The following is a 23445-nucleotide window of genomic DNA, read 5'->3' on the forward strand; positions in this document are numbered from 1 at the left end:
TAAAGTTGTTGACCTTTTATAAACATGTTATATTTTCAAAATATAAAAGCATATGTTATGAACGTGCAGGGCATTTTTTCTTTTAGTGTTTAGGGTTAAATGTGGAAATGCTGAATATTAGTTTTGAACAAGTGTTCATTTACCCATAATGTAAGTGGAATAAACTTCATGGTTGGATTTGAATTGTCTGTTGGTGTGTTTGCACTGGAAACTTTGCATCATTGTGGGAAATTATTTTTTACTGAATGACAACACTGGAGAAAAAGAAATGGCAGGAGAAACATTCTGACAAAGAAGGCATTAAAAATCAAACTAAATGAGATTTAATTCAACATCAACACTGAATAAAGGCTTCTTTGCTTTGATGTTCTTTGTCCTTTTTGATTAAATATTTTGGTGTCAAAGCCAGAAAAAAAAAGTACAGGAACTATATAACAACTGTAACTGGTCTTTGATGTTTCTTTGGCTTTGAGCTCTTTGCTAAAATATACGTCTTGGTCACCCAACTCCTTCAGAAATCTCCCCTCCTGGTCTTCCACCTCTTTTTGAAAAGGATCCACTGTAGCCTGGAGCTTTTTTTTCTTTGTGAAGCTCTTCTTGGTCCAGCAGCTCTTTCTTAAATCAGGCTTCCTGAGCGTCCAGCTTTTTTCTGAATTGATCATCTTTGTCCTTCATCTGCTGACGGTGATTGTGCTCTCTCAGTCACAGACAGTTTTCTTTTCCATTCAGCAATTCACACCTTCCAGCTCCCTTTTTTTAGTTCCCTCACCAGCGCCATGTCTTGATGAAAAGCGTTGATGTCGGCCTTTGCCTGCTCTTCATTCACAGCCTTGAGGTTCCTGAGTTCTTTGTAGCTCTCTTCCAAACACTTGGTCAGAAGGATCATCATTTCTTCTACATCCTCATCTTACTTCCTCTCCTTCTTGAGCATCTCTTCCTATTTTCCTGATGCTCTGGAAAACAAAAACAAAAGACTAATCTTTTAAGACTAAGTGATTATGAAGTGTAGGCACTCTGATTAGTGTCTCCTCTCTGGGCCTGATCCAGGCAGACCAGCAGTCCATCTTCACTTCCTCAAAGTATTGTCTAGGTACGTGATGTTTTTGATAAATATTTGGCAACTTGACAGACAATACAGGTCAGAATAAACATAAACGAAGAACAAATGAGAAAAACTTAAGTTTTTTTTTTGTTTGTTTTTAGTCTTTAAGACTGATGGATTTACTGAAGGATTTGTTGACTGTGTGTCATAATCAAGTTAAATGTTGCTCTGCTTGCTACTATGGAAAGAATAATGCTTCTGATCTGCGCTCAAGCTGATTACGAGGCTGTTTGTCCTTTGGGTTGACTGGCAACAAAGTCGGCTACCATGTCTGAGATGAAACTGTGCACTCTGTGACTCACAAAGAAATGTCTTTTCCATTCATGCATTTCAAAGATCACATTTTGTGATGTCATTTGGCTCAGACAACCTTTTAAAGCTGTAATGAGCCTGAGGTGTTTTTCTCCTCAAATAAAATTATTCAATACAATTTACTTTTTTTAAGCACACTGACATCAGAGGGCTTATTATACCGTTCCTACCCCATCTACAAACAAAAATAATCAAAGGAGTAATTATAATATTATAATAATACAATGACATGCTTTTGGAGGTTTGTATGCATTTTCAGAGGCCCGACGTCCATGCCAGTCACCCAAAATGACTGATATTCGCCAGAGTTAGACCCTAACCCAGCAAACGCGTACATAAAAAGTCATCTGACTTTAATTTTTGTCGTGTTGGCTGGTACCATGCTGCTCTCCAAATTCATCAGGGCGTCCTCATCAAGCTGACTGCTTTGGCTGCTGTTCATTGTCGTACTATCCATGATAAAATTGACTGGAATATCCATATTGGGACCAACACACCCTTCTCGCCTTTTCATGTTATCATCTGCAGACAGTTCTTGGGTTGCACATGCTATGACGTCATCACTTTATGCACAGCGGGTGGGTATTGGGATACCCGCCTGTTACTGCGGGCAGGTATGGACAGGTAGCGTAAATGTGAATCTATGCTACTGGCCCAGCAACACCTCAGTAAGTGATAATAATATATAATATCAAAATAATATTAATATAATATTATATCAATCAATCAATCAATTTTTTTATATAGCGCCAAATCACAACAAACAGTTGCCCCAAGGCGCTTTATATTGTAAGGCAAGGCCATACGATAATTATGTAAAACCCCAACGGTCAAAACGACCCCCTGTGAGCAAGCACTTGGCTACAGTGGGAAGGAAAAACTCCCTTTTAACAGGAAGAAACCTGCAGCAGAACCAGGCTCAGGGAGGGGCAGTCTTCTGCTGGGACTGGTTGGGGCTGAGGGAGAGAACCAGGAAAAAGACATGCTGTGGAGGGGAGCAGAGATCGATCACTAATGATTAAATGCAGAGTGGTGCATACAGAGCAAAAAGAGAAAGAAACAGTGCATCATGGGAACCCCCCAGCAGTCTACGTCTATAGCAGCATAACTAAGGGATGGTTCAGGGTCACCTGATCCAGCCCTATGAGTATTTTTTTCTCTAATAGTTAAAATTTTGTTAGCAAAGAAAGTCATGAAGTCATTACTAGTTAAAGTTAATGGAATACTCAGCTCAATAGAGCTCTGACTCTTTGTCAGCCTGGCTACAGTGCTGAAAAGAAACCTGGGGTTGTTGGTATTTTCTTCAATTAGTGATGAGTAGAAAGATGTCCTAGCTTTACGGAGGGCTTTTTTATAGAGCAACAGACTCTTTTTCCAGGCTAAGTGAAGATCTTCTAAATTAGTGAGACGCCATTTCCTCTCCAACTTACGGGTTATCTGCTTTAAGCTATGAGTTTGAGAGTTATACCACGGAGTCAGGCACTTCTGATTTAAAGCTCTCTTTTTTAGAGGAGCTACAGCATCCAAAGTTGTCTTCAATGAAGATAGGTAGCTACTCTGCACTGTGTTGGTATATGGCATTAGAGAACATAAAGAAGGAATCATATCCTTAAACCTAGTTACAGCGCTTTCTGAAAGACTTCTAGTGTAATGAAACTTATTCCCCACTGCTGGGTAGTCCATCAGAGTAAATGTAAATGTTATTAAGAAATGATCAGACAGAAGGGAGTTTTCAGGGAATACTGTTAAGTCTTCTATTTCCATACCATAAGTCAGAACAAGATCTAAGATATGATTAAAGTGGTGGGTGGACTCATTTACTTTTTGAGCAAAGCCAATAGAGTCTAATAATAGATTAAATGCAGTGTTGAGGCTGTCATTCTCAGCATCTGTGTGGATGTTAAAATCGCCCACTATAATTATCTTATCTGAGCTAAGCACTAAGTCAGACAAAAGGTCTGAAAATTCACAGAGAAACTCACAGTAACGACCAGGTGGACGATAGATAATAACAAATAAAACTGGTTTTTGGGACTTCCAATTTGGATGGACAAGACTAAGAGACAAGCTTTCAAATGAATTAAAGCTCTGTCTGGGTTTTTGATTAATTAATAAGCTGGAATGGAAGATTGCTGCTAATCCTCCGCCCCGGCCCGTGCTACGAGCATTCTGACAGTGTGACTCGGGGGTGTTGACTCATTTAAACTAACATATTCATCCTGCTGTAACCAGGTTTCTGTTAGGCAGAATAAATCAATATGTTGATCAATTATTATATCATTTACCAACAGGGACTTAGAAGAGAGAGACCTAATGTTTAATATACCACATTTAATTGTTTTAGTCTGTGGTGCAGTTGAAGGTGCTATATTATTTTTTCTTTTTGAATTTTTATGCTTAAATAGATTTTTGCTGGTTATTGGTAGTCTGGGAGCAGGCACCGTCTCTACGGGGATGGGGTAATGAGGGGATGGCAGGGGGAGAGAAGCTGCAGAGAGGTGTGTAAGACTACAACTCTGCTTCCTGGTCCCAACCCTGGATAGTCACGGTTATAACACAAAGGAGTTATAATATTCTAATAACAATGCAAATTCTTCAATGTTTCAGCTCAGGAAACTGGTGGAGTTGGTTGCTGTTCCTAGCTGGCATGCTAGGAACAGGTGTTCATGCAAAAGGTGTTCATGCAGATTTGTTCACTCTCCAGAAAACCTCTCACTTGTTTAAGTGACTAAATAAAAAAAAAAAAAACACATTGTGTCTTGCACTGTATTTTGCACTGAGGTTGTGTGCTGTCTTGCTGGGACTGGCTCCAATACCCCCCCTGACACTGATCTGGTGTCACGGTGCGTTGTATTAAGTCGGTTTACAAAATGGATGACTGAATGGATGGATGGATGGCTGAATGGATGGATGGATTTTAGATTATTATAACAAAGTGGGGAAGTCAGTCTTATACAGGCCCAGAGACCCATCAGGCCAGTGCTTATTCCCAGATACCATAGCATGAAGTAGATGAGAGTTTAAGAAGCTCCCTGGATAGGACACCAGTCCATTGCAGGTCACTTCCCCAGCCAAGTCCAGTATCGCCGACTGAATGGGTTGATGTGCTGCTGCGCATGTGTCATTTTGGAACATCAGCAGCGATTTACTGATTATCGCCTTATTTCTGCCTAAAACGGCCTCGTATTGTGCTGAAAACTGACTTTTGAATGATTTAAGAGGTTTTACTTTGTCATCTGATGGTTAATAATCACATTATTCCTTTTGATTGATTTGGGTGTGGAGAGTCAGACTCAGAGACTCGGACTCACGCTCTGCTGTGGCGCTCTGATCGCTCCCCTGTCTTTTATTAGGTAATAATGCTGAATTTATGTGGAAATAAATGTGTAACCCCATTACAAATATGGTGCTAATAATATGTATAAATACATCATTAAAATGTGCACTAAAAACAGTTAAAAACTACATGATACATAAATAAATAGTGACTGCATAAATAATTTATGTTATTATTTTATTTTAAAAAGAAATAGTAAAGGGAGAAACATTAACCCAGAGCATGCCCCTCCCCCACATGCTGAGGCCCAGTGAACCCACAGCCAGCAGAGAGATGCAGAGCAGAGCAGCAGTTTGCTGTCAAAAACACTCAGAAAACTACTAAAGTTTGGTGAAAACGTAAAACCTGGTCTATAGGGAGGAGGAGGAGTGCTCTCTGGTTTTTAAGTAGCCTTCCGGAGCCAATTTGATGAGTTTCATTTAAGGAATACCACTTTTCTCAGAGTTTTCTGTTAAGCAGCTAACATTAATATGTACACTCAACAAAAATATAAACACAACACTTTTGGTTTTGCTCCCATTTTGTATGAGATGAACTCAAAGATCTAAAACTTTTTCCACATACACAATATCACCATTTCCCTTAAATATTGTTAACAAACCAGTCTAAATCTATGATAGTGAGCACTTCTCCTTTGCTGAGATAATCCATCCCACCTCACAGGTGTGCCATACCAAGATGCTGATTAGACACCATGATTAGTGCACAGGTGTGCCTTAGACTGCCCACAATAAAAGGCCACTCTGAAAGGTGCAGTTTTATCATACAGCACAATGCCACAGATGTCGCAAGATTTGAGGGAGCGTGCAATTGGCATGCTGACAGCAGGAATGTCAACCAGAGCTGTTGCTCGTGTATTGAATGTTCATTTCTCTACCATAAGCTGTCTCCAAAGGCGTTTCAGAGAATTTGGCAGTACATCCAACCAGCCTCACAACCGCAGACCACGTGTAACCACACCAGCCCAGGACCTCCACATCCAGCATGTTCACCTCCAAGATCATCTGAGACCAGCCACTCCGACAGCTGCTGAAACAATCGGTTTGCATAACCAAAGAATTTCTGCACAAACTGTCAGAAACCGTCTCAGGGAAGCTCATCTGCATGCTCGTCGTCCTCATCGGGGTCTCGACCTGACTCCAGTTCGTCGTCGTAACCAACTTGAGTGGGCAAATGCTCACATTCGCTGGTGTTTGGCACGTTGGAGACGTGTTCTCTTCACGGATGAATCCCGGTTCACACTGTCCAGGGCAGATGGCAGACAGCGTGTGTGGCGTCGTGTGGGTGAGCGGTTTTCTGATGTCAATGTTGTGGATCGAGTGGCCCATGGTGGCGGTGGGGTTATGGTATGGGCAGGCTTTTGTTATGGACGAAGAACACAGGTGCATTTTATTGATGGCATTTTGAATGCACAGAAATACCGTGACGAGATCCTGAGGCCCATTGTTGTGCCATACATCCAAGAACATCACCTCATGTTGCAGCAGGATAATGCAGGGCCCCATGTTGCAAGGATCTGTACACAATTCTTAGAAGCTGAAAATGTCCCAGTTCTTGCATGGCCGGCATACTCACCGGACATGTCACCCATTGAGCATGTTTGGGATGCTCTGGACCAGCGTATACGACAGCGTGTACCAGTTCCTGCCAATATCCAGCAACTTCGCACAGCCATTGAAGAGGAGTGGACCAACATTCCACAGGCCACAATTGACAACCTGATCAACTCTATGCGAAGGAGATGTGTTGCACTGCATGAGGCAAATGGTGGTCACACCAGATACTGACTGGTATCCCCCCACAATAAAACAAAACTGCACCTTTCAGAGTGGCCTTTTAGTGTGGGCAGTCTAAGGCACACCTCTGCACTAATCATGGTGTCTAATCAGCATCTTGGTATGGCACACCTGTGAGGTGGGATGGATTATCTCAGCAAAGGAGAAGTGCTCACTATCACAGATTTAGACTGGTTTGTGAACAATATTTGAGGGAAATGGTGATATTGTGTATGTGGAAAAAGTTTTAGATCTTTGAGTTCATCTCATACAAAATGGGACCAAAACCAAAAGTGTTGCGTTTATATTTTTGTTGAGTGTATGAAGTGGATATTTTGCCGGATACGGCAAACACGCACCTAGTGCTATTTGACCTGATTTGACCTCCTCACTGATTGGCTAGTTCAAATGATGTCATCAAAGAGTTGATTTCAACATGGCAGCGCCTTCGGCATTGAGTGTTGGTGCTAATTTTTCATCTTTCAATGCCGTTTTGGGTGCCATCAAGTCAGAGGGATTCTATGCTATTTTGGGTGCCATCGCTAAAAGCAGCTCAAAAATGTGGCATAGCCGTGCCCGAAATTATTTCCACCGTGTGGCAAAAATTATTTCCATCGCTGTGCCTGAAGTTATTTCCACCAGCGCTTTTCGCCATGCGGTGGAAATAATTTCGGCCACGGTGGAAATAATTTTTGCAGTCTTGGTAATTTTTTGTGTGGGGTGGATGATGAACAACTTTTTTTTTTAAATTTGGGCTTAAGTGGCTTTATTTTGTGTAGCTAACATGATGAAACATTCAGAATGCCATGGTAAACAGAAATAATCTCGTAGATTTGTGATTTCTAAAACCTGCAAATTCAAGACAGAATAAAAATGAAAATACAGAATTCCACGTCGGCACATGTGTTTATCCTGTGTTTTCTCTGTCAGTCTCATGTCTGCAAAACCTTCGATCAGTCCACCCCCGAAAATAGTGAATGGTAAAATATGCCAATTTTCAATAATGAAAATCACCAATATCAAGCTACTATCATGAATGTGAAATAAGGAGATCTTAAACTCTGATCGCCTTTAAGTTCCCGCCTGACCACGGCTGTTCTGTTCCATCCTTTGTGAATAAATGTAGACGGTTGGCAAAACAGCGCAACTCGCCATTTTGCCGGTGCCACGTACGGCGAAATATCGTCCAGTTCAACTTTGCTGAGGGCGCCGCCATGTTGAAATAAACTCTTTGATGACGTCATTTGAACTAGCCAATCAGCGAGGAGATCCGGTCAAATAGCACTAGGTGCTATTAGGCAAAATATCCACTGCTTAATATGTAACAGCAGTTGTCGCTGCACTGGTTACAAAGAGACACTTACACCTCCGTCTGGGACTGAGGAGAGCAGAGAAATGGTAACAAAACATTATTTGCCCTTTTATTTTCTGCTGTGAAGGTTACTCTGTAAATGTATTTATGTGAAGAGAAACTTTATGTAACTGTAAGCAACTAGTTGCAACCAGACATTTTCCTGTGGTTACCTAGCAACCGTAGCTTGTGAAGCGGAATGGTTTAGGTTTTATCTCAGATTTATTTTATTTTTGTACCAAGAGTTGTTTTTTTGTTTTTTTTCTCTTTTTGGCCTGTTTGACAGGCCAGGTTTTTTACTCCACCCGAGAACCACCCCATTCCCTAGACTTGGACTCGGACTTGAGTTGACTGAGCAAGCCGAGCCACTCAACAGACAAATCCCACGGATCCATCAATGGAACTGCACAAGGCACACAAGCTGCCCGTTGAGCATCAGCCCCTTCCTCATTACAGGACAAAGGTTTGGGTAGAAACAAAAGGATTCTGCATTGGATTACAGAACATTTAAAGATCATTTAGGGAAAACTATTTATTTGATTTTGCTCTGCAATAGCTGTTATCATTTGAATGTTTCTGATTGATTGTTTTGTGTACTTTAAAGGGTACATAAGGTGTCATTACAAACTGACAAATACTGTTTTGAAATTGATACAATCAAATACTATAAACCTAAAACAAAGCTTAAATGTAAATTAAAGCTACATAAAATAGGTTTAAACTGCAAAAACATTAAATAAACTGACCGGTCATACACAAAACCTAAACAGCTTTGATTGAAACAAGGAAAAGAAACAAAATAAAACCTTAACAGAACTTTATTTCAAATAGTGAGGTAAAAAGGGTCTATAAAGGAAAGTTTTTGATTTTGAAGTTTCATTAATGTTAATTGTGTGTCTGTTATTGTTTGTATTAAATTATGTCGGCTTTTCTATTTAAAAATTCGTGTCTTTGGCTCTAACTTTGAATTGCACACCACTCCATTATGAATCTAGAACTGGTCCTAACCCATTGCCCTTGCCTAACAGCATAGGTGTTACAATTGTACAAAAGCTTCAGATATCTGTTGCTGAGATAGATGATGACTGGAGGGCAGTTTTAAGCAGAAACAAAGCGATAATCGGTGACTTGCTGCTGACGCTCCAAAATGACGCAGTGAAGGCTGGGGGAACTGAATTTTGGGGGTGAGGGGGGGGTGTTTGGTCAGCGACAACGGTACACCTTTACAGCTGGGTGGGCTTGGACAATGCAGATGACGTGTCTTGCCCAAGGACACAGACATTTTTCCTGACACACAGATCTGGAATTGAACCCAGGTTTATAAGTTGGTAGTCCATCTCCAAAACCAGCTCTGCTAAAAGTGGAATTGGATACACCCCAAATGCACTTGTGCTATGCTCTGTGGACCGTGTGCCATCGACTCTCAGGATAGACCCCATCATCAAAAGCACCAGAAACATAGACAGAGCAAAATAAAAGAATATGAGTTCAATTTTCCAAAACAAAGGGAAGAAATGGCATTTAATAAAATTTGTAGCATCTTTCTTTGTTGAGTAATGATTGAAGCCGAGTTGTTTTGTTGTGTTCGATACATTTGTAGCTGCACTACTGTTTGAAAGCAGCCTGTGGCTCACAGGGGAGAAGATTAAAGTGAAGCACATCCTTCACTCTCACAGAACCTATCATCCACTGCCTGTACCATCACCCACAACCCTGTAGTTTATCGATTTGCAATTTAGCAGCCATTATGTTGTGCAATTTGGATTTCTTGGATGAGATTAAAGGTCACGCGTTGAAATGATTCAGACCACGCTGACTTATGAAGGCTCTCAGTTCTTTCTCCTTTTTCATTGTTTACATTTATTACTCCTCTTCCTTTCTTCTCTCCCTCTTGTCTTTCATTTTCTCTTCCTATCTTCTCACAAGTCCATCCATGGCTCACCAATCCTAACTGCCACATCTCCCCTCCTCCCAGACCTGCTTAATGGCTTTAGAGGTGGAGCTGACTCGTATCCAGGAAGTCAGCAGTCAGCAGAGGAAGCGCATCGCTGAGATTCTCAGCGGGCTGATGAAGGACCTGAGTGAATTCAGCGCCATCGTTGGAAACAGAGACATCAAGCTGGTGGGTGGAGCTGAAGGTTGAGGATGACAGGACCTTCAATGACCAAACACAGGTTTTTTTTGTTTTGTTTTAAGATACTGAAGAAAAAAGGAAAAAAAAAGAAAAAGTTGAAATGATAAAAGTAAAGAAGGAAAGAATCAAAGGAGTTATTGTTAACTTATACAATTTAGAATGGTCTAAAGCCTGATTTATGCTTCTAGAACTCCGTAACTCTGTGGCCACACAATCACGTTGACGTGGGTGTGATCCTTTTGAAGTTCTCCATCACATTGGTCAGTGTTGCAATGCAATTTACCGCCGGAATATTAGGCGGCGTGACATGAAGTACAAGGCAGGGACTTTCCTCCTGCATCGCCACTGCTGCAGGTATGTCCCTCAATGACCTGCACTTCTTTATACAATCATCGATATCCAGCCCAATGTTATGGGCAATTTCCCTCCACAAATTGCTGGTCACTTGAGCATCTTTATAGTTTTTCGACTCCGTGTTGTAAAGTTGGTCACATTTGCGGACTTCGTCTTCCTCTGTTTGATTCATGAATGAAATGTAATTAGCTTGCTCATTGCAAAACTTTTAATCAGACATTATGTTGTGTGTGGGCCGCCAGAAGAGGAGGTACTGCTGGCCCACCACCAGTGGGCGCCCTGCCTGAAGTGCGGGCTTCAGGCACGAGAGGGCACTGCCGCCACGGACACAGCCGGGGGTGACAGCTGTCACTCATTATCTCTTGACAGCTGTCACCCATCTACTCAACATCATCTCACTCCATAAAGACCAGACGTCATCTCCACCTCGTTGCCGAGATATCGTACTTCATTGGAGGTAATATCATCAGCCATTTGTGTGGTACAATATAATTTGTATATTGTGAGTGTTTGCAGGAGTACCGGTACCTCTGTCGGTGGAAGCTGAGAGAGTGCTGGACGGCACTCTTTTCCCCTGAGGAATCACTGCGGTACTCAGCAAGATATTGAGTGAGAGGTGGAGGTGGCATTCCCACCGTTGTTGTTACTGGGTGTACACACACCCACACTTGACTGTCTTTGTTCTCGCCAGCAGTACTAGATCCGACAGTCGGGGACGGTGATCACCTGGGAATTCGGGACTTGGCGGCTCCAGTATTCACCAGGTTCGGTGGCGGCGGAAATCGTGTGGTTCCGGCTGTTCTCAGGACAGACGTCTTCTATCCTCGAGCCTGCCCACACGTCACCTTTGTGGATTGACTGTAATCATATTCTGAGATTGTCTGTATGTTCGTTGTGCTCCTTCACAACATTAAATTGTTAATTTTTGGCTCATCTATTGACCGTTCATTTGCGCCCCCTGTTGTGGGTCCGTGTCACTACACTTTCACAACACATTAAATATGATGGGAGAGGAAGGAGTGAAACCGGAAAAGTGACCAGTCACAGCCTGAGCGTTCTCTGTCATTTTGACATGTAGTTGTTGGGAGGTGCATGTCAGGCTATGGAGAGGGGCTCGGTGAGAGTTTGCTGAAAAGCAGGGGGCTCTGCGTGGCTATGGAGCTGTGTGCATGGAGTAGCATAAATCAGGCTTAAGACCCTCCTACCTCATATATCTTATTAAACCCTATGAGAACAGGGGATGCCTTGTTCTCTGAATGTAGAAATCCCAGAGATTCAGAAGAGCTCAGCGGGCCTTTTCCTATCATTCCAGCTGGCAGAAGACCCTCTGATACTGTGGAGGCTCTTTATTGTGAATGATTTGATGTTCATGTAGAAGCTTTTCATTGTTTTTGGCACATCTTTTTTTACCTTTTCGAAATTCTTTGCACAAAACTGCACAAGTGGAAATTTACTTGAACTTGATGAGAATTTCTTGCACGTTTCTGTGGCTTGTGTTAAAAACATTAGGTTCCTGTACAGCATATTGAATTATTCCACCCACAGGAATATCCCATCCCTGTGTCATTCAGGTGGAATATCTGATGTGTGATGTCTGTTGTCCACAGAATGTCACACAGTCGGGACACTTACAAATCAGAATTGGGTAACATTAATATTGGATAAAGCAGGAGACGCTTGTCATCTGGCTGCTATCTGACTTGTCAAAATGCATTTTCCAGAAAACTGTCAGCGAGTCTAATCCAGCACAGCACTGTGAGTGGAGAAATGCATCAACCACTGCTTATTGTTCATATGTCCTGACAGCACAGTGTGATTATAGCAGGAAAGTAGCTGTAGACATAAAGTGAATTATGAGGAAATCACAAGAAAAGCTGATAAAGCTTCAAATGTACGTCAATGTAACTTCAAGGGGGAATTGAACAGTCAAATATTTACATTTTGTAAAGCGTCAGAGTGTCTGCTTCTGTTTGTTGTTTCCTAAATATGAATGTTGATCCAGCTACAAAACCCATCTGGCCTGTGGTACAGCTGAGGCTTGAATTCTGATTTCACAACTCATATCCAAACCAAACATGCCGCATCGATTATTTCACACAGATGCCTCTCTCTGAGTCTGTAACATCGTAGCTGTCTTTATTTTGGATCCGCCGTGTCTTATCTTGAGTTCTCTCCTGCTTCTTTGATTATCTGTCTTCCTGTGTGTCTCATTTTTTATCCTGCCAATCTCCTGCTCCCCTGCCTCATGCCTCTCCAGCCCATAGAGCTCACGGGTGCCATCGAAGAGGAGTTCACTGTGGCTCGCCTCTACATCAGTAAAATCAAGTCTGAGGTGAAATCCATGGTGAAGCGCTGTCGTCACCTGGAGAACCTCCAGATGGAGTGTCACCGAAAGATGGAGGAGACGGGCAGAGAACTGTCATCGTGTCAGCTCCTCATTTCACAGGTGAAGATACGGAGAAGTGGATGTGGTTTGTAGTGGGGCTGATAGATACTGGCAAAATCTGAAAGAGTCTGGTACAAGGAAGAACTAGGTTATAATGTCCCTCACACAGAAAAATAATAAGCACAATCACAGCGGATGACTGAGTGACACGTCAAGGGCGCTCCTCATCAGAATAATTAACATCACTCACACTTACGTAAGCATTTGCGTAGTGTTAATTAGGCTGATGGAGAGCAATGCACTCCAAACGTCAATCAGCTGTTCATGACAATAATTTTTTAATTGTTTGCCTTCTTCAGTATCCAGGCTACATTGTCCTGAAACCTGCTCTTGTTCAGTTCAGCACCTATTTTTAATTTTGCAGGGTTTCTGTCTTACATGTTGATGTGAATGATGAATGTGACTGCAGCTATACTTTGCATTATTTATTGAAGCGAATATGGAGTAAATAACTATGATTATTACTGTTTATTATCTTTACCATCACAGTTCAATCTTCAGTTAATTTTAGTTTGATTTGAATTTTTTAAAAATCACAAATTACAGAATGTCTCAGTAGATTTTGTTATTCATCACATACAATACCCTCTGCCCTTGAAATTCTTCAAGGAATGAAGAGAACCTAATTGATGGACAAGCATTATCACCTTTATATAGTGGAGTGGATGACAAATTTTACAGAAAAATCGTACAAATGATACAAACACTAAATTTGGTATGATGCTTCCCAAGGAGCACTTACTAAATCTCATAGTCTCCACATATTTCATGATGGCCACCAAATCTACTGAAAAGTACATTTGCATAGAAATGCTCCTATCACAGTGGACCAGTGAAATCCAAGATGGCATCTAATTTCAAGATGGCCACCAAATTGATCCCAAAATTATTTTTTTTTTTCCTCATAAAAACTATTGTTGCTTATTTTAATTTGTGGGACCTTGGTGTCAAATTGCAGGTTTTCAGGCATGTTAGATTTAATTTGTCATGTTCCACCAACAATATGACACTCTTAGTGGCATAAATTGCCATTTGACCATGTTGACTGTTGATATTAAAAATAATAGCACATATTCAACACGAAACACCATTTAATAGGCCTACATGCAGTAATTTCAAGAGATGAACACTTTCAAAACATGTACTGGGTGTAAACTATTAATACTAAATTTGATAAACTTGACTCTAATGTGGCACATAAGCAAAATAAAACCTAAACACCATAAATAGCACATAAAATGTAACAAAATTAAATTTAATATCAATTAGGCTGTTAGTTCAGTCTTACTTTATGGCTACTCTGACAAGGCCCTATGTTTTTCGGTTTTCTTTTGGAGTGAAACAGTAATTATATCACATTAGCAGAAGCTTCTCAAACATCCTATCAGAGTTTGTCTGTTCCTGAGCTGAACAGCCCAGGTGGATTGGATGGAATTGGAGTTTCATGTACATATTTTGAGGTTTGGGAACTGATTTAGAATCTCAGTCTCATACCCTGACCTGCTTTCTGCAGGCTGGTGCTCAAAATCAAAAAAGTCCATTTCAGCTGGGCTGGCTGGCAGTTGGAGCACATTAGCCTCATCATCAGCAGGAACAGCTTTATGACACTCTGCTGTGAGAAGCTGATTCACATGTTTGAACTTGGGATAAGTGGCTGCTGCAAGAAGACCTTCGCTATCCAGTACAGCATCAAAACGAATCTTGATAACCTGTAAAATACAATATGATATAACTAAGAATATTTTCATATTGTATTATGTAATTGGCTATTTTGTTAATGTTTGTGAGCTTTAATGACCTAAACTATCTCATGTGCTATCAATACTGTTTGAAATTTAATTTTTGTTAATCTTCTGTTGATGTTATGATTAATATTTGAGAACAGTGTCCCTGATATTGAACAGGGGCTGAATAATTGATCTTTGATTATATTATATCATTATGATAATTGTACTCACTGCTTAAAACAAAGTGTAACATCTGCCCACCTTGAATACTATAATAATTTTTACAAATCCACTCCAATCAATTAATCAAATAATTATCTTACCTTTACATTGACATCGGGAAGGCTGGTGTTCTGGAGAGGTCATCTTTCAGGTCAAGTGTCTTTAACATCAGGCTTGTGAGTGTTGGTAGTAAAGCCCCATATGTGCACTCATCCCCTTGGAAAATGTCCAGGGCTACTGTCAGGGGCTTCATCACGATGCAGTACTCTTGCAAAAATGAGTACTGCCTTTCATTAAGGCACTTGATTCCCAGTTTTACACACAGGGGATTCAGCTTGTTCATGGGAATTGCGAGGATTCTGGAAATGGTCTGGTACAGGGAATTTCAACTTGTGGCTGTGGGAACCTTTAGCTTCCTGTGGCTAATTTCCTCCACTTGTTCAGAGGCTAATGTTGATCGACTTGCTTTAACCCAAAGAGTGCATTTTGAAATATTACTCTTATATCCAGCCTTGATGTCTGCACAGGAATTTAGATGTCTGTCAACATCACTTGTTGAAATCAGGTTAGTTGTGTGTGATGCACATCTGTAGTGTGGAAGGAGGCTAAATGGTCCATCTCCAGATGCGGTTGACAGAGCTTCTATCACATCTGTAAAAGTCGCTTCTTCGTCATCATCACCTTCATTTTCAGCTTCAGACTCCAGCTTACAGGACTGACATACTCTGAAAGCTTTGGCAAAACTATAGGCATTACCCGGTTGCTATGACGTCTATATGATGAATGGATTTCCTCAATCTCTGCTCCAATTACATCATAGGTGTTCCTGCCTCTAATTCTCTTGCATGCTACAGCAGCCATGTTGTGCTATAAAGTGGAATCAATCCAGTGAACTGTTACTCCCATAAAATCTTTGTTTTTCACTGTCCAGATGTCAGCAGTGGTGGAAACAAAGTCAACATCTCCAAGTGGAACCTTCAAATTAGTGTCCATTTTGTCATATTCTCTCTTGAGGCGACTGACGTTCTCTGCGGCAGTTTGACGCCGTTTTTGGTCGGTATTTTTTCTACGATGCGTTGAAATGGCTCGAAGTCGGCAGGGGAAATGGGCAGCATGTCCTCGACAATATAACCCAGTTCATTGGAACTAAGTCCTGTCGCTCTTTGGTCTATTTTCACCTGTTTAGCAGGAGAGGGGCTCTCAGAGGTTCACTCGGTGGATTTGGATGTGGTAGCTGCATCAGTCAATTTCATATTCCTGTGCCGGCTTGCTAGGTGCTTGCTAAGATTTGAGGTGTAATTTTTTGCTGTTGATAAAACTTTTCCTCCAATACAGAGTGTGCGGCGGGCGTTAATGTTTTTGTCATCCTTGACCGAATCAAAGGCAAAGGAATGCTGGTATTTCCAAGCATTTAACGCTGCATGGCCCAACTGTCTCCCTCGCTCCATGTTTTCTCTTCTTGATCTTCACGTGTCTGTTGTTTACCACTGATGTCACATCGCTATACGTCAATGTCAGGAGACAAAACAAAATCACTGTTCAGTAACGCAGTCGCTTTGCGGGAAAGTAAGGGTCATCTAATTATTATTTTTGCAATTGTAATCCCTACCTTTACTTGTTACTTGAAAAAAGTAATGACAATGGTCCATTAAGATTATTCGCAAAGTTTGGTTGGAATTGATTGTCGATTATTTATTAGTTGTTTTTAATCTTCAGTGTTGATTTTTATGTTGATTTGCTACCTAAATTTCCTTATATTGTAGTCTGATGTTATGTGTCGGACGCAGTCGGAGCACCGACCCAGTGTTTGAAAGGACCCAGCATAAAATAAGCAGAGCACGGTTCAAAAGGTAACAGAATTTAACATAACAGTGGGTGAAGTGCTAAACAACTAAAAAGTCCGCGGTCTGGTGAGGTGGAAACACGGCGCGCTCTCAACAGCGCAAACGGTCCGGAGCCACAGCAGTTCGGACCCAGGGACCCCGCCGACACCCCCCAGGTGGCCACGACAAACCAAGTCTGTGAAGAAAGAAAACATGGAGGTGAGTCCAACTCCACACAGAGAGACAACTCAAAGGTGCACGCAATCAGCAAACACTTCCTGGCTTAAATCTATACATCAGCTTCTCACCCTGCAGGCACGGAACAACTCAGTTCAAATCTCCACTGCAGCAGAAGCTGATTAGACAATTAGCATAACGTGACAGCTCGATACAACAAGGTGTGAGGGACACCAAATCCACTGTCATTACTTCATAAAAGTCACCAAAACCAAATTACCTCAGGAAGTGTGCTGAAGAGCGTGAGACCTCACCCAATCCTCCTTCACAGACTGTGGCGTCAAACCTGGAGCGGTCTCTGCGTCCGTGATGGTGAGATTGTTCTCCTGACGTCGATCTCACACGTCTGCTCACAAGGTCGAGTCTCTGGCAATCACACACTGTGCATTCAAGGTTTAAATGCAGCAATCTCTGATCAAGACAGAATACACCACAGCTGTGAGTCCTGATGACCTGCACGTGAAAACAAGCCTCAGGTGTTCAGGGTGAGGTCCTAATGCTCAGCCACTCAGTCCTGAATGCATATCACCTGGTGGGAGAAACAGAAAACAAAAACCAAGCCAGCCAAACACCCCAGCCCACAACAGTCTGACACCTCAATATAATAAAGTCTGTCTCATCTGATCTATCTGATCTGAACTATGTGATCTGAAATTGCTCTTTGTGTTTTGAGGATATTGTCGTGGACAGTAGATGATGACCTATGATTTGTCCTTGACCTTGGACCTCTGACCTGGTCACAAACGGTATTGAGAAAGGATAGTACACTGAGTTTATCTGCCAAGTTTGATTGAAATTTATCTTTGTGTTCTGAAGATATCACCCCAGACAGTAAATGATAACCTATGATTTGACCTTGATCTGAGACCGATGACCTTGTCATGAACAGCATTGTGAAAGGGTGGTACACTGACTGAGTTTATCCCCCAAATTTGATTGAAATTGTTGTGAAAGTGTAGTGACACGGACCCACAACAGGGGGCGCAAATGAACGGTCAATAGATGAGCCAAAAAGTAACAATTTAATGTTGTGAAATGTGCACAACGAATATACAGACAATCTCAGAATATGATTACAGTCAAATTACAAAGGTGACGTGTGGGCAGGCTCGAGGATAGAAGACGTCTGTCCTGAGAAGGGCCGGAACCACATGATTTCTGCCACCACTGAACCTGGTGAATACTGGAGCCGCCAAGTCCCGAATTCCCAGGTGATCACCGTCTCCGACTGTCGGATCTGGTACTGCTGGCGAGAACAAAGACAGTCAAGTGTGGGTGTGTGTACACCCAGTAACAACAATGGTGGGAATGCCACCTCCACCTCTCACTCAATATGTGATGAGTACCGCAGTGATTCCTCAGGGGAAAAGAGTGCCGTCCTGCACTCACTCAGCTTCCACAGATAGAGGAACCGGTACTCCTGCAAACACTCACAATATACAGATATATTGTAACACAAAACGGCTGAGGATATTACCTTCAATGAAGTACGATATCTCGGCGATGAGGTGGAGATGACGTCTGGGTTTTATGGAGTGAGGTGATGAAGAATGAGTGACAGCTGTCAGGAAGTAATGAGTAACAGCTGTCACTCCCGGCTGTGTCCGTGGCGGCAGCGCCCTCTCGTGCCTGAAGCCCGCACTTCAGGCAGGGCGCCCTCTGGTGGTGGGCCAGCAGTACCTCCTCTTCTGGCGGCCCATACAACAGGACCCCCCCCCTCAACGGGCGCCTCCTGGCGCCCGACCAGGTTTGTCGGGGTGTCGGGGGTAGAAGTCGGCCAGGAGGGCCGGATCCAGGATGAAGCTCCTCTTCACCCAGAAGCATTCTTCGGGTCCATACCCTTCCCAGTCCACCAGATATTGGAACCCCCGGCCCATTCGACGGACGTCCAGGAGCCGGCGCACTGTCCAAGCCGGCTCCCCGTCAATGATCCGGGCAGGAGGCGGCGCCGGACCGGGAGCACAGAGGGGTGAGGTGTGGTGAGGTTTGATCCTGGAAACATGGAAGACCGGGTGGATCCGCAGTGAAGCTGGGAGCTGGAGCTTCACCGCGGCAGGACTGAGGACTTTGAGGATACGGAAGGGGCCGATGAACCTGTCCATCAATTTTGGAGACTGTACTTGCAGGGGGATGTCCTTCGTTGACAACCACACCTCCTGCCCAGGCTGGTATGCAGGGGCCGGGGACCGCCGGCGGTCTCTCCTCTGTTAGGGTGATCAAACACTGTTCTGAACTCCCCCACAAACCCAGTGTATGCTGATAACAACCGTGAGTTCTGTTCCCAGAGCGCCGTAGCCCAGGCGCGTGCTTTACCCCGAAGCAGAGCAATCACATAAGCTATTTTACTAGCATCTGACGCGTACATGACAGGACGTTGTGCGAAGACGAGCGAACACTGCATAAGAAAGTCCGCGCACGTCTCCACACAACCTCCGTACGGCTCAGGAGGGCTTATGTATGCTTCAGGGGATGGCGGGAGGGGTTGTTGAACCACCACTGGAACGTTCATATCCTGCACAGGGTTGACAGGAGGACGAGCTGCAGCAGCGCCCTGACCACTCGCCGCCATCTGCGCGGAGAGAGCCTCCACCCTGCGGTTCAGGAGGATGTTTTGCTCAGTGATTTGATCCAACCGAGCTGTAAAGGCGGTGAGAATGTGCTGCAGCTCACCAATCACGCCTCCTGCAGACGCCTGCGCTCCCTGCTCTCCCATTGGTCGTTCAACAGCCGGGTGACGCCCCTCGGAGTCCATGACGCAGGCCGAGATATCCTGTTATGAAAGTGTAGTGACACGGACCCACAACAGGGGGCGCAAATGAACGGTCAATAGATGAGCCAAAAAGTAACAATTTAATGTTGTGAAATGTGCACAACGAATATACAGACAATCTCAGAATATGATTACAGTCAAATTACAAAGGTGACGTGAGGGCAGGCTCGAGGATAGAAGACATCTGTCCTGAGAAGGGCCGGAACCACACGATTTCTGCCACCACCGAACCTGGTGAATACTGGAGCCGCCAAGTCCCGAATTCCCAGGTGATCACCGTCTCCGACTGTCGGATCTGGTACTGCTGGCGAGAACAAAGACAGTCAAGTGTGGGTGTGTGTACACCCAGTAACAACAACGGTGGGAATGCCACCTCCACCTCTCACTCAATATGTGATGAGTACCGCAGTGATTCCTCAGGGGAAAAGAGTGCCGTCCTGCACTCACTCAGCTTCCACAGATAGAGGAACCGGTACTCCTGCAAACACTCACAATATACAGATATATTGTAACACAAAACGGCTGAGGATATTACCTTCAATGAAGTACGATATCTCGGCGATGAGGTGGAGATGACGTCTGGGTTTTATGGAGTGAGGTGATGAAGAATGAGTGACAGCTGTCAGGAAGTAATGAGTAACAGCTGTCACTCCCGGCTGTGTCCGTGGCGGCAGCGCCCTCTCGTGCCTGAAGCCCGCACTTCAGGCAGGGCGCCCTCTGGTGGTGGGCCAGCAGTACCTCCTCTTCTGGCGGCCCATACAACAGGACCCCCCCCTCAACGGGCGCCTCCTGGCGCCCGACCAGGTTTGTCGGGGTGTCGGGGGTAGAAGTCGGCCAGGAGGGCCGGATCCAGGATGAAGCTCCTCTTCACCCAGAAGCATTCTTCGGGTCCATACCCTTCCCAGTCCACCAGATATTGGAACCCCCGGCCCATTCGACGGACGTCCAGGAGCCGGCGCACTGTCCAAGCCGGCTCCCCGTCAATGATCCGGGCAGGAGGCGGCGCCGGACCGGGAGCACAGAGGGGTGAGGTGTGGTGAGGTTTGATCCTGGAAACATGGAAGACCGGGTGGATCCGCAGTGAAGCTGGGAGCTGGAGCTTCACCGCGGCAGGACTGAGGACTTTGAGGATACGGAAGGGGCCGATGAACCTGTCCATCAATTTTGGAGACTGTACTTGCAGGGGGATGTCCTTCGTTGACAACCACACCTCCTGCCCAGGCTGGTATGCAGGGGCCGGGGACCGCCGGCGGTCTCTCCTCTGTTAGGGTGATCAAACACTGTTCTGAACTCCCCCACAAACCCAGTGTATGCTGATAACAACCGTGAGTTCTGTTCCCAGAGCGCCGTAGCCCAGGCGCGTGCTTTACCCCGAAGCAGAGCAATCACATAAGCTATTTTACTAGCATCTGACGCGTACATGACAGGACGTTGTGCGAAGACGAGCGAACACTGCATAAGAAAGTCCGCGCACGTCTCCACACAACCTCCGTACGGCTCAGGAGGGCTTATGTATGCTTCAGGGGATGGCGGGAGGGGTTGTTGAACCACCACTGGAACGTTCATATCCTGCACAGGGTTGACAGGAGGACGAGCTGCAGCAGCGCCCTGACCACTCGCCGCCATCTGCGCGGAGAGAGCCTCCACCCTGCGGTTCAGGAGGATGTTTTGCTCAGTGATTTGATCCAACCGAGCTGTAAAGGCGGTGAGAATGTGCTGCAGCTCACCAATCACGCCTCCTGCAGACGCCTGCGCTCCCTGCTCTCCCATTGGTCGTTCAACAGCCGGGTGACGCCCCTCGGAGTCCATGACGCAGGCCGAGATATCCTGTTATGAAAGTGTAGTGACACGGACCCACAACAGGGGGCGCAAATGAACGGTCAATAGATGAGCCAAAAAGTAACAATTTAATGTTGTGAAATGTGCACAACGAATATACAGACAATCTCAGAATATGATTACAGTCAAATTACAAAGGTGACGTGAGGGCAGGCTCGAGGATAGAAGACATCTGTCCTGAGAAGGGCCGGAACCACACGATTTCTGCCACCACCGAACCTGGTGAATACTGGAGCCGCCAAGTCCCGAATTCCCAGGTGATCACCGTCTCCGACTGTCGGATCTGGTACTGCTGGCGAGAACAAAGACAGTCAAGTGTGGGTGTGTGTACACCCAGTAACAACAACGGTGGGAATGCCACCTCCACCTCTCACTCAATATGTGATGAGTACCGCAGTGATTCCTCAGGGGAAAAGAGTGCCGTCCTGCACTCACTCAGCTTCCACAGATAGAGGAACCGGTACTCCTGCAAACACTCACAATATACAGATATATTGTAACACAAAACGGCTGAGGATATTACCTTCAATGAAGTACGATATCTCGGCGATGAGGTGGAGATGACGTCTGGGTTTTATGGAGTGAGGTGATGAAGAATGAGTGACAGCTGTCAGGAAGTAATGAGTAACAGCTGTCACTCCCGGCTGTGTCCGTGGCGGCAGCGCCCTCTCGTGCCTGAAGCCCGCACTTCAGGCAGGGCGCCCTCTGGTGGTGGGCCAGCAGTACCTCCTCTTCTGGCGGCCCACACAACAGAAATTGCTCTTTGGGTTTTGAAGATATTTCCTCAAACAGCCAGACAGGCATGACAATTAAAAAAAAAACTCCTGTTCAAAGTGAGAGTAAAAATTCAATATGTTAAAAAGCTGAAACCAATAACATTCTTTTCATCATACATGTTCAGTAGGGTTTATAGACCACATCTCGTCAGTAATGAACAAAAGGCAAATATATCAGTTGGACGATGTTCTCTTTTAGAGGCCTTTTTGGCACTAAATTATCTATATTTGTGATTTTGTGTTGTGATTTATAGCATGAGGCAAAGATACGCTCTTTGACAGACTACATGCAGACTGTGGAGCTGAAAAAGAGACAACTGGAGGATGGTTATGATGCTTTGAGTGAGGAGCTGGCCAAATTCCAAGTTCAAGGTAAACTGTATACCATACCATACTTGTTTTGGTGTTTGGTTGGGATTTCAATTTTCAGTTTCAATTTATTTTCATTTATATAGCGCCAAATCACAACAGAGTTGCCTCAAAGCGCTTCACACAGGCAAGGTCTAACCTTACCAACCCCCAGAGCAACAGTGGTAAGGAAAAACTCCCTCTGAGGAAGAAACCTCAAGCAGACCAGACTCAAAGGAGTGACCCTCTGCTTGGGCCATGCTACAGACATAAATTACTGAACAATTCACAGACAAATAAATGCAAGAACTGCTACTGGCGCACAGGACAGGAGGATCGCCAACACGAATACAACTCCCATCTCTGGATGGAGCTGCACCTTAAACAGAGAGAAAAAACAGAATCAGGCGTCAGAAAGACAAAAAATACTGTATAATTTGCCAGCATTAAACAACAAGAAAAACAGAGAAATACTAAGGTGATCGCCCGCCACTAGCCCTAAACTTCACTAAAAGACCCAGAATTTAGGTAAAGTTGAGACCGTAGCCCGCTCCAATTACTAATAAATTAATTAAAAGAGTAAAAAGCATAAAACGAAACTGTACCAGTATGCTAGCCATATGAAAGGGAAAATAAGTGCGTCTTAAGTCTGGACTTGAAAGTCTCCACAGAATCTGACTGTTTTATTGATGCAGGGAGATCATTCCACAGAACAGGGGCACGATAAGAGAAAGCTCTGTGACCCGCAGACTTCTTATTCACCTTAGGGACACAAAGTAGTCCTGCACCCTGAGAATGTAAAGCCCGGGCCGGTACGTAAAGTTTAATTAGGTCAGCTGGGAGGTGCCAGTCCATGAATAATTTTATAGGTTAGTAGCAGAACCTTAAAATC

General features: G+C 44.1%; 1 protein-coding gene across 1 annotated transcript in view; it reads left to right on the forward strand.

Moving 5' to 3' along the window:
* Nucleotides 1-23445, forward strand: part of kif5ab (kinesin family member 5A, b) — a 321264-nt gene that overhangs the window by 213311 nt on the left and 84508 nt on the right. The window contains 3 exon segments of the mRNA XM_034166139.1: nt 9853-9999; nt 12623-12811; nt 22460-22577. Coding sequence (XP_034022030.1) covers nt 9853-9999; nt 12623-12811; nt 22460-22577 — 454 coding nt within the window.

This window comes from Thalassophryne amazonica, chromosome 3 (assembly GCF_902500255.1).
Source record: "Thalassophryne amazonica chromosome 3, fThaAma1.1, whole genome shotgun sequence".
Classification (NCBI taxonomy): Eukaryota; Metazoa; Chordata; class Actinopteri; order Batrachoidiformes; family Batrachoididae; genus Thalassophryne; species Thalassophryne amazonica.